The 12,350-nt window shown below is 39.8% G+C and overlaps 1 protein-coding gene across 1 annotated transcript; it reads left to right on the forward strand.

Annotated features, from left to right (window-relative positions):
- Positions 1-741: 741 nt before the first annotated feature.
- On the forward strand, positions 742-11,565 carry LOC134095514 (CD151 antigen-like). Its single transcript, XM_062549106.1, has 8 exons — positions 742-962; positions 4,667-4,751; positions 5,282-5,473; positions 7,099-7,173; positions 8,434-8,538; positions 9,218-9,376; positions 9,535-9,621; positions 10,650-11,565. Exons 2-8 carry the CDS (start codon positions 4,668-4,670, stop codon positions 10,707-10,709), a joined length of 762 nt encoding a protein of 253 aa, XP_062405090.1. The 5' UTR covers positions 742-962; position 4,667; the 3' UTR covers positions 10,710-11,565.
- The last annotated feature ends 785 nt before the right edge of the window (positions 11,566-12,350 follow it).

Below are 12,350 nucleotides of genomic sequence, written 5' to 3' on the forward strand. Positions count from 1 at the left end.
GACAATCATCATGTCATGCTCTTCAAACCTTTCACACAACGCTCTATGTTATTCCCCTTTCTTTGAAGGGTATCATCAAATACCAAAAAAAGGTGATCAGTGGTGGTTTAGGATGCCTCTGAAGTCCTTATTTCCTAAAGGGCCTGTGCTGGAAACATACCTATTTATTTGCATTTGCCAAATTTTACATTAATTTAATAAACTACAAATAAATATATATACGCACGCACACACACACACACACACACACACACATACATAGTTCACACTTGTAGGGGTTATCTTAATCATCTCATGGTTTTCTGTCCGTTGTGGCCTCTGCACTGGGTGCAAGTGCCCTCTTGTGGGTATCCAGGCTGGCACAAATTGGGTGCGCTGTCGCACCCATGAATTACCTGCTGGGCATAGGCTAGGCTCACGGGCAGACGTAGCCAAATGCCCATCACAGAAAGCACAGGAGTGGTTAAGCCACTGATCTATTCTTTATAGATCAGTGGGTTAAGCATGCTGAAAAGACATTATGTGCATGACATGCCTGAGTTCATATTAACTCTCACTGAAGAGAGGGGCAGGCTTAACCAGGAGTCTTTTTATTTTTATTATTTTAAAGAATCCTTTTGGGGCGTATAATGACTCCAATAACGACGTAAGAGCCTATCCCAAAGCATGCTGTGTTTTTATCCCCTAAGGACCTTTGCTTTTCCACAGTGCAATTCCTCGTTCGTACGCCAGACGAACACAGCCCCCCGCGGTTGCCCAGAAGACAGGCACAGAGGTGTACAGGGTGGAGCCTTTCCGACATTGTTGGATCTCTATCCAAACTACAGCGAGAACCCACTGAAACTGTTTTTTTTTTATCGGAAACGTGTGGTCGCCTCTTAGGATATCTCTGTCTTCTCTTTTAACTCTGCATTTCCCATCCCAAAAAAGGGAAAAGTTTCTGAACAACATCTCTGCAGCAGGTAGGATTGCTCTTCCTTCCACTCAGATAGGAATGTTACATTGTAACGCTTAGGCCAATAGTTACGTTAACAGGCACTGTTGCGGTCGTTTGATATGCAGCTTAGTCTAGTTTACTCGGATTATGCTGAGACAATTAATTGCTCGCAATGTACGTTAGTGTTGGCATACACACGAACGTTACATTTATCCGGGACCCTCCATTCGATTCCACCGTAAATCCATCAACACTTCCTTTGTCTCGCGGCTGCTTAATCAACTCACCTTGCGGACTTCCCTGTGTAGCATAGCGTAGCTTATTGCATTGCATGCATATTGAGTTGATTGTTGACATTGCAATGAATTAAATGGATATTTGCTATTATTTGGATGGAATGTTAGGCTACCCCATAACCGCAAGTAGCTTGTTGTAGGCAGTCCGACTCCACTGATCTGAGGGATATTGGTTTTGCAATCTGGAACTGTTTCACTTTCTTTAAAATTTAAAGTAGACTTGTCTTTCTATGCCATTTATAGAACTTGCCAGGCTAGTTCTGTTATGGTTTGGTTGGGAAGGCCTGTCTGAGTTTTGTGAAATGGCAGTTGGGTCTTGTAACCTATAGGGAATTGAGTAGCCTAAACTATATTAGGCTACATCCCGTTTCAGTGTTCACAAATATTTTGCTAAGAATTCGGTATGGTTTTACTCATCTTAGATTTTTGCGTGTGTGTCAGTTGTCTTGTGAAGATCTTGACCTGACTGTGACTTTGTAAACACAAGTTTAATGAAGCATTCACACAATAAAACTGTTTGTTTTGAATTGACAGTCAAACAGCAGAGGAGGAGCATTCAACTAGCACATATGTGTGAGGCCTATAGGCCAGATGGAAAAGACACTAAAAAGAGGTGAACATATAGCTTTAGAGAGGTCACTGAGTATATTAGTATCTGTACAGCCATGAAAGTCTTTGCAGAATCTGTAGTCATATGGTTTATTGTTCCTCGGTTCCGGTACTATGTGTACAGTATGCTCATGCACCTGCATCTCCTACATGAACAGATCTGAAGATACATTATTGCAAACATAATTGTTTAGCCTAACCAGTTTAAGAACTGTATTACAAGGTGATGTGAAAGTTTGAGGTTTTAGATTAGATTAAACTTGAGCTGGGTATTTTAACACCTATTGTCATTGTGCAGAGTACAAGTATAAAGACAACAAAATGCAGTTGTGTGGGTGTTGAGGAGTTGAAGTCAAATAAGTCAACTCAGATATTTTCCTGTCCTGTCTGTCCTTGGGAAGTAACTGAAGACATGTATGGCTTATGTATTTGAAATACAAAATATGAGTAACTCTCTTTATAATGCTCCTGATAGATCATTTCATGTTGTGACGTTTCGGCTTTTAGCCTTTCCTCAGACATGAAAAAACAGTGAATGTATTACGAGGATCACGTGATCACCCTTAGTGGTGTTAACAAACAATAGAATAATCAAATCATCACAGCTTATATTACTTGATAGGCCTATACACTCCAAATACTCATCTGATCAACTCTTGACAAACACCTGTACATCTTACAAAATAAGGAGAAATATTGCACATAGAAAACACATTGCACAAACAGTTGCAGATTTCGATCATACACTTTCATATTGCACCCCTGACATCGGCCAATATAGGGCCTAGCCTACATCCATCCAGTATCTTTTAGGTCAGTACAGGTTCTCATTTCTTGACAGATTGTTCTGTAAAAAGCCATGTAAATCCTTGTGTGCTGTTGAAATTCATTATCTGTGTATACTTTGTTTGAGATTTGCCCTTTAACCTATAGAGACAATGCATTACTGTTCTTTTTTTGACATAACGTGTCAAGTGTCATGACAATCCTCACTGTAAAGCAGGTTTTGGGTTGTTGACACTAGGGTATTACAAGTTCACAAAACCTCCCATAACTGCTTCATCCACTGCTAATAAAATATACCGTAATTTCCCATTAGCCGCGGCTTATACATTGATTTTGCTAAATTTCCTCAGCTATGAGGTTAATACAGGGGGGCAGTTAATATGGTGTTGATATGGTCTCTTTTAACTTCAATAAAACACTGTCCTGCTTCTTATACACAATGTGACTTATTTGCGGGAAATTACTGTAATACAATGCTGATGTAATCCAAAGTATTCACAATACATTTTTTTTTACATTATAAAATCACTTTGAGCAATCTATCGGACTGTTACAAAATACATTTTAGGGCATGTATTCTGTTTTCTAGTTGAATACATTTTAAAAGTAACCTTCATCTGCAGCACAGTGGTAGAAGCCTACTCTTGACATAGAATAAAATGGTTAAAAAAAAACATAGTCATAATAAATGACTTATAAACTGCTTGTTAATTTAATACTAATATATTAAAGGAAATTATTGAATAAATGGATTTGAACTGCCACATCGCTTATTATGTGTGACTATGGCGCACGCGGGTTCAACCAGTATAGCTTTAATACCAATACTGAAAATAACGTAATGAATGAATGAGTCAGTTGTAAAATACCTTCTATGTCTAAGAACCACACAGATCTTTCTGTTAGACAATATCCACCTTGAAGGGACTAGATTTGGATGAGCACAGATGTTGAAAATGTGAACCCTGAGGGTGATGGCTTTTTAGTCTGTGGATTCACTGTCTGGCATAGGGTGACATTCTGCCACACACACCTAGAAAGGATAACACGATAAGTAGACTTATTTACACAAATGTATATCTGCCCTCAGCTCAGTCCTTTGATAAGCATATTCCTGTCGGTCCAGAAGTTGTCAGGAATGGAAAACGGATAACCATACAGAGACTGAGTTATGAATGATGTGTACAAAAGCTACATGTGTTTTTCTTAGTCATTTTAAACCTGCCACTCCCCTGGTGCCTTGGGCATGAGTCAGGTAAATGGCAAACGGAGAAACCACACATGGACATGTTCTTTGCCTCAGCTTACTAAAGTAAACTGTTACTCAGAAATTGAGTCAGGTCTAGACCATGGCTCTGATTTTTGTTAACGCGACGCAGTGGAAGAATATGCTAGACGGCACCCAGTTAGTCAATAACTGACTAAAAAGGTCATGATCCTACCTGTTCATCAATGGGTGCACATTAGCAATGTCAGAGATTTAAAGGGGAAATCTCATTTTTCACATAGATCTCTGTTTCTCGAAGTCACCAAGTCAGAATCAGCTTTATTGGCAGGATTGTGTTAACAAACAAGGAGTTTGTCTCCGGTTAATTTTTGCACTCAAGTACTACACTCAACAATAACATAAAAAAACAGGGGGGAAAAGAATAAGGGCAGTAAGCTATAAGAATAAAGGAATAAATACAGTATGTACATTTACAAAATAAATATGCTACTATGGGTGGGATAGGGTAATACAATTGTCCGGAGGGGGACCATTGTATTGTAGCCTACAGTACTGTTGGAATGAAAAAGAAAAAAATGAATACAATCAGCGCTACCCAGCTCAAGTTGCTGCAGCAACAGCTAGAGCAGTCAGATAGCTACAGTGCTGCATTCTGGGGGCATGACTTTAAAGATGGCCGGTGTTCTCCTTTAATTCCCCGTATTAAAAGTGAGTGTAGTATCAGAATGAGTTGCGTTGAAGAACTCAGATTTGGTTGCATTGTTGTATTCATTGGGTTTCTAAAATCAGTTTATCTGTCTTTCCTTTCAGCATGGGGGCTTACGATGAAAAGAAAGAAAAATGTGGCACAATCTGTCTAAAGTACTTGCTGTTCACCTTCAATTTCCTTTTTTGGGTGAGTGTGGTCTCTTTATTTTCCAGTGAAGTTCTGAACCCTTGCATTCGCTCTACCTGAGGGGAAGGTTAACTGATATGTGAAATATGAGACTTATTTAGACAGTATATGTGATGAATTTGGTTAATCTTATCTAGCATTTATATTCAAATCTTTCTCATTAACTTGTGATATTTCTTTGAAATGGTATTTTGTTTTTCATTCAGATGTATGATAAATCAAGTTGTAAGAAAGTCATCCTACTGTTATAGATACTATGTAGCTTTGCAGAGAGCTACACCAGGCGCACAACTGAAGCGGTCCGTTCGCATTGTGTCTGCTGCAACAAGCTTCCACTATAATCAGTGGAAGCAGCTACATCAGACGTGATAGCGGCACGTACATTAAAAAAAAAAAAAAAAAATTGACCAGTCATCTGAAATGGATTTTATGCGTTGCGAACGGAACGCTTCAGTTACGCGCCTGCATGGTGTAGCTTCCCTGTTAGTTATGGGCAATGAATGAGGATGTGATTTGTTGTCCACTACCAGCTGGCCGGGGGTGCGGTGATGGCAGTAGGGATATGGACAGTGGCAGAGAAGAGTGACTACATCAGCCTGCTCTCGTCCAGGATCTATGCTGTCTCGGCCTACATTCTCATCGTGGCAGGGATCATTGTGATGATTACAGGCGTTCTGGGATGCTGCGCGACCTTCAAAGAACAGAAAGGGCTCCTGAGGATGGTGAGACAGACAGGCACACACACACACACACACACACACACACACGCAAACACACACACACACACACATCGTAAGTGTTGTTTGAAATAATGTAGAATAATTCAAATCAGTGATTTGGAATGCACGCTGCTATTGAGTTTGGAATCACCCAAGCACATTTTCCCAAAGAAGTCCGACAGTGTTTGCTTTCAATCCATCATCAGATGTAGAAAATATAGTCAAGACATTGGACATAAAAAATATATGATTTCAGTATCACTCTTTTCCCCCTTCATTTTGGCTGTTTTGCCTTCATCGAAAACGAGCAGCTGTGTCCATAACGCATTGATTAGTTATTCAGGTCTGTGCATTGGGACTTCTTGTTGGAATGTGTGAAGCGCTTTTCATTGTGCATTTGGAATGAGCACAGAGATGAGCTCCTCCTCATCCCTGATAACTCCCGCTTGTCAGGGTCAGAGAGCAGACCAACTGGATCAGTCACTGACATTCCATCAGCACCAGAATGCAAACGGATTAATGTGACTAAATTATGCCTATAAATAATACATTTAATTACCAATATACTGCAATTCCACAAGTTAACAACACTGCAACCATTTTGAGACAACCCAAATTGAGAAAAACCCTCAAAAAGACTAAAGACAATGCATGAATGCATGTGGTTATGTGTGAATGGGACCGGTATCTTGAATATCAAATTCCTTTGAGCTAAAACAATGGATCTTGTGTTAAAGAATGTGGAGAAAAATGCTGGAAGGCACCTCTGTGCTTGTTGAGAAAGTGAGAAATTCAAGAACAAACCACAGCTAAGAAGAATAATGGCAAGCCTCTTTAAGAGTGTGAATAAAGCCCCTTTAAGAGATTGAATTGCAAATAAAGAGTAGAAGATGAGATGATTGATGCACAGAATGGAATGGACAGAAAAAACCTAGAACTGCTGTTATGGGTCCTTCTATAATGTTTCTCCTTCAGAGCCTTATTGTCTTAAGGGGTCATGGATTTATATTGCAAATGAGGATTTCTTTTAAACTATTGGCAGGCAATTGTCTTTGCTATCTTAGCTGCTGTCTGTACCACATATTGTGGAAGGATTTGTTTAATTTCAATCTCCTTGAGAGGAGCTTGATTTTGCTAATCTTATCAGTCAAGTAGTGTAGTCTTGCCTTCTATCTGTGAAATTTGAACTGCAGTAGGCACAGTGGTAGGGAGGTCATGTAAGCAAGGGCATGTCCATGCTCGCGGTGGTATGCGTCTGCAGTGTGTCTGAAGGCTTCCATTTCAATGCTGCTCAAACAGGTGTTGCGGCCGGGCGGCCTGAGAGCGAGCCCTGCTCAGCTGTGATTTATTCGGGCTGGGCTGAGGCAGGGCCGTACGTAATCCCATTAGAGGCTCTGACTCAGCTTTATGTTTCCTGTGCAGGATCTCGGCATGATGGCAACTGGCCAGACTTGCATTAGCTCTGACTGGCTCAGTTGTAGGCTACTGAAGCAACATTTGCTTTTTGATCAAAAAAATTAATCAGGATGTCTTAGGAAGAGTCAAAGAATTGTTATTTTGTGCATTGTTTTAAACAATGAGTACTTGTTCTAACATAATTCTTGCTTCTTGTTGTCTTCCCAATTTAGTATTTTGTTTTGTTGCTGTTCATCTTCCTGCTGGAAGTCCTTGCTGGAGTTTTGGCTTATGTCTACTACCAACAGGTATGTGCTTGTGTTTCATGGACTGTAATTAGTGAAACAAGTCATTGTGCTTTTTATGTCAGAAGGGAAGGGTGAAAATGGAGTCAAGTCCTACATGCATCAGGATTAAACTTATCAGGCAAACTGTCATACCCTCAAATATGTATATATGGAAATAATTGTGGATGACATTGGAGAGAGTCAGCTCAATGTGCTCCTAATGTTACTAGGATGAGCAGAACTATGAATCAGAATATGCAATGACAGTATTCATTTTCAGGCACATTCATATGTATGCGATGCATCATCAGAGTTTTTCTTTTAACTATATAAGTGAATATAATCATGCTGGTTGGCATACTTTACACTATTAAACAGAGCATTATGTTGCTACATTCATCCATTCACTTCCACCAGCAAACTCAATGTTGCTGAAGTGAATAATGAATTTCAGACACATCAGTATTATTCAATCAAGACAAAACCATGCTCAGATATTAAACATTAGTCAACTCTGTCCCTGCAGTTTGTCTGTGTGGCAGTATCTGAATGAATTGGAGAAAACCCCATTTACTAGCAGGCTTCACCATTGAGCCCTTTTATGCTATGACACCCCCTGCTGGAGAAATATTGAAGTGCACTCTATTCTTGTGATACCCCGTTCAGCTGGTCTGTTGTGACTTTGCCCAGCCCACTAAAGCTGATGATGCACAAGGCAACTCCTTCCATGTCATGTTCTTCTGCAAAGTTCTTGAGTGTTGTTGGGCCACATTCCCAATTTTAATCATCTACATTAATCATCAGAAGGCAAAATCCGAATCGTCTGATGGAACCAGTCATGTGATTGCCAAGCAACATTGCTCAAAAAGATGCCAAATGACATCATCATATTGATGTCATGACAACTTGCTTTTGCTGTAATTCCCTGGAGAATCACAAATCTCTTTATGGCAAATAGCTTATACTATTTGTGTGACATCATGGAATTGTAACGGGACTGGAGTGTACAATATTTACCCTGCTAATATTATACCTTCTCAGTGTTGACATGGCTCTTTGAAGGTGAGAGGGTGAGACATGAGTGGTATTTAGGACAGTTTGTGTAAAATAAAAATTCTGCACTTGGGGGGGGGGGGGGGGGGGGTGGGTAGTAACCAAAAAACTGCATTTGATACCGTTAAATCTGTGAGTTTGTGATTGATTGTGAACAAGTATCTGACTATAACCATTAAACGTTTAACCTTCAACTATAACTATATATCACCTTTTTTTATTCCACAGTTGAATGTGGAGCTAAAGGAGAACCTGAGAGAGACCATGGTTCAGAAGTACAAACAAAAGAACGAGAAGCACATCACGGACGCTGTGAATAAACTCCAGCAGGAGGTGAGCAAGGGAGGGTTGCTAATGCAACTTTGAGAATTCTCTTAGCACAGTAGAAATGGCATTCCACTGGGGAAAACTGAATAAATGTCAGTGGATGCAGCATTCTAGAACTAGAAAAGCACTCAGAGACCTCAGAGCCCCGCCAAGAGAGAACATACTGTAACCATCTCCTGAATTGAGACGGTGATACGAATCACTCCCAAAATTTCTGACCTTCCTTGAATTTCATCGAAATCCATCAACAACTTTTTGAGTTATCTTGCTGACAGACAGACAGACAGACAGACAGACAGACAGACAGACAGACAGACAGACAGACAGACAGACAGACAGACAGACAGACAGACAGACAGACAGACAGACAGACCCTGATGAAAACATAGCCTCCTTGGCGGAGGTAATAAGGATGGCTGCTGTCACACAGGTAGGTGTGACGCATTGGTGGTGGTTACTGAGTTTCCCCCTTTACTGTAAAGCACTTTGGGTGCCATGACAAGCTTTATTACCTTTATTTTGGGAGTGATCCACATCACCGTCTTGATCCAGGAGGGGGTTATGAGGTCTGCGCTCTCCGAGTGCTTTTCTAGTATAATGCATTTTTGTTGTTGTTGGTGTTGTTGCTACTGCTGTTGCTGCTGCATCGGTTGCATGAACACTCACCTTCTCTTTGTGGTCACAGTTCAAATGCTGTGGCAGCAACAGTTCCTCAGACTGGAGTGCCAGTGAGTGGATCCGCTCTGATGATGCTAAAGGGCGATTGGTGCCCGACAGCTGCTGCAAAACCGAGACCGATGGGTGCGGGAGAAGAGACCATCCCTCAAATATCTATAAGGTCGAGGTAAGACTGAAATATGTGAAAGCCATTTGTGGGTTTAGTCTATATCATTGAGACCGCAACACTGAGCACGGCATGGAAACATAAACATATAGTAATGTAGTTGTTTAATGCCAAAAGACTGGCTGACATGCCATAACGTCTGCATTATCTGTTTGAAGGGTGGATGCATAACAAAGCTGGAGAACTTTATCCTGGACCACCTAAAGATCATAGGTGCTGTAGGAGTTGGCATCGCATGTGTACAAGTAAGTGTCATTGTGGTAGCCAGCAGTTCCCATGGAGATGACATCTCAAGTACAAAAAGCTTATGTTGTTATTACAATGGTGGCTGACTATGAGTGTTTGCTTATTATTGCGCAATTCATTACAGCTATATCAATTATGATTTAGTCTCTTGTGAGATATTATGACTATTGCTAATAAAAAACATTGGGTCCTGAGTTAAATGGTGAGTAAAGTACAAAGTTTAGAGTCCAACTAAAGCTAATTTATATCAATCCAAAATCTATTTGCTAGTTGAAAGGTTCTCTAAGCAGGATTGGGTAACGTCGCTTCTGATAATGTTTCAGAGCTAGCCTGCCCCTCCCTCCCCCTTCCTCCCGTGCAACTGAAACTGACATGAACGTGCATCTCGTCGGTTATTGACTGGAACAGTTTATGTTTCATGGTCCTATTGTTGACATTTTTGGAGCCTGGGCTGTCTACAGGGACTGTGTTTTTGTTACAGTGTAATCAGGGGACAGGTAGTAGATTGTGAGGAAGTGTTTGCTCTATGTGACAATTAAACTTTAAAATATATATATATTTTTTTTTTTGGGAGGGGGGGGGGCTTTTCTGCCTTTAATGATAGAGTAGTAGAGAGAGAGACAGGAAGCGAGTGGGAGAGAGCGTTGGGATGGGATCCAGAAAGGACCACGGGGTGGGAATCGAACCCAAGTCGCCAGCGTGCGGTGCAGGTGCCCCAGCCAGTCGCACCACAGCTGGGGCCATGACAAAAATGTTTTATCTTAGAAACTGTGTGTAACATGACTTAGAGCGCCTTTAATATCATGAGCAACATCCCAATGCTCAAACATCAGCTAAATGCTCCCACATGCCACAAGTTGTATTTGACGCGCTAGTAGACACTTTGAGTGACTTTGCACTTTGCTCATCATTTACATTAGGGCCCAAATGTGTTTAACATTGGATCACAAATTGTTTTTTGAACATGTGCATTCAGGCTCACTCATTTCTCTCTCTCTCTCTCTCTCTCTCTCTCTCAATCTGACAGATAATAGGTATGATATTCACATGTTGTCTGTACCGAAGTCTGAAGGCAGAGCCATACTGAAGGTGATGAGGTACAGCATGTAGAGGGATATTTCACTGAGCATCATTTCAAATTAAATAATGTTAGCATTTTATTGACTACTATGCCTTATAGTTGGAGGTGAGGAAGAAGAATATTAACAAGATATCATTTTTTTAATGCTATTGTTATTGTGATGCATGTCAAGTTAGAACTCATTATGGTCTGCTAAACATTATGAGCTAAAACCACTGCAGTTAATCATTTCACAGCATCGTAGGCATAAGCAAACTGAAGATCCTGCTTTGGAGCACTCTAACTTGTGAATGTACTGTATATGTTGGGATACTTGTGGCAACAAAAGAGGTACTTGTTAGTTGATGTAGTGTAAAATCATTTTTGTTTACTCACAAACTCACACACAATTGTGTGGTCAAATACAGCATGTTTTCCCTGGACCTAAGATGAACTGCCTTAAATCACTATAGCTCCCTTAAACCATGACTTGATCCAAACTATGCAAGCTTTTCAAAATTTCAGTCATATTATTACTGGTGTTTTGGCACTGTTACTTTGAACATATCAGTAATCAAAATGGAGCTTTTGTATATTCAGGATTTAACTAACTGAAGTGCCAACTCTGCTGTATTCTTACATTTTTTAAAAAATGTTGTCAAGGGATCCCTTCAAACCAAAGTTTTGAAAATGATTAAGCCTTTATCTGCCACCATGGTCAGTGTCAGTCTTTATTTTTCTGTCCTCACTGTATATTTTGATTGTGTGTGCCAATTTGTGTCACTTTTTTAATTATTATTATGTTTTAGCAGAAATGAAGTTTGATGTATGTATTTATCATAATAATATTACCCAACATTAAACTTTCATAATACAAGGCTCATTCTCAATCACATGTTCCAGTCTTTTCAAGTGTATATGTATGGAACCAAAATACATGTATTATAAACTATGCAATTTTACCTAAGCATGTTTGACATAACAAAGTACAGAGGAACATTTAATTCAGTTATTCATTGGTGAAGAATCTGACACCTTCAAGAATTACGGGTATAAATTATTCACAGAATATTCAGTAAATATTATACAGTGATCAACGGAAAGCTTTTTTTGCGTGTGGGCCATGTTTCAAATTAGAGTTCCCACACGTTCATGCTAAAAAAAACATTTGAGACCTTTTCAAAACACTATTCCTGAATATGTGTTCAGCATCAGCAATATTGTCAGTGAATGTTACTGAATATGTGTTCAGCATCAGCAATATTGTCAGTGAATGTTAGGCTAGGAGTAGAGGCTCTTTGTGCTGAAAATTAACCAAACCGTGAATTCAAAACCAACGCATTGTACATGAATCGTGATTTTTGTGTACTGTTACACCCTTATCATGATGTAGGCTATAGTCTTTGATCAATAGTGAAAGATTGTACTGTATGTCAGCTCAACAGCCAATCAAACAACAAACTCCCCATGCCCCTGAAGCAACATTGCTCGTATTATTTTTATATAATTTGAATTCACTTGATTTACATACACACTGGAGAAGTAAGAGAATAAAAGATGTGAGTTCAGCAAATAAATAAGTGAATAAGTGAAGTGAGTCTGTTGATTCGTCTGCAGTGGTGAATCTTGATTGATCTTAGCAGTCAAGTCAAGTCAACTTGATTTATA

This window comes from Sardina pilchardus, chromosome 11 (assembly GCF_963854185.1).
Source record: "Sardina pilchardus chromosome 11, fSarPil1.1, whole genome shotgun sequence".
NCBI lineage: Eukaryota > Metazoa > Chordata > Actinopteri > Clupeiformes > Clupeidae > Sardina > Sardina pilchardus.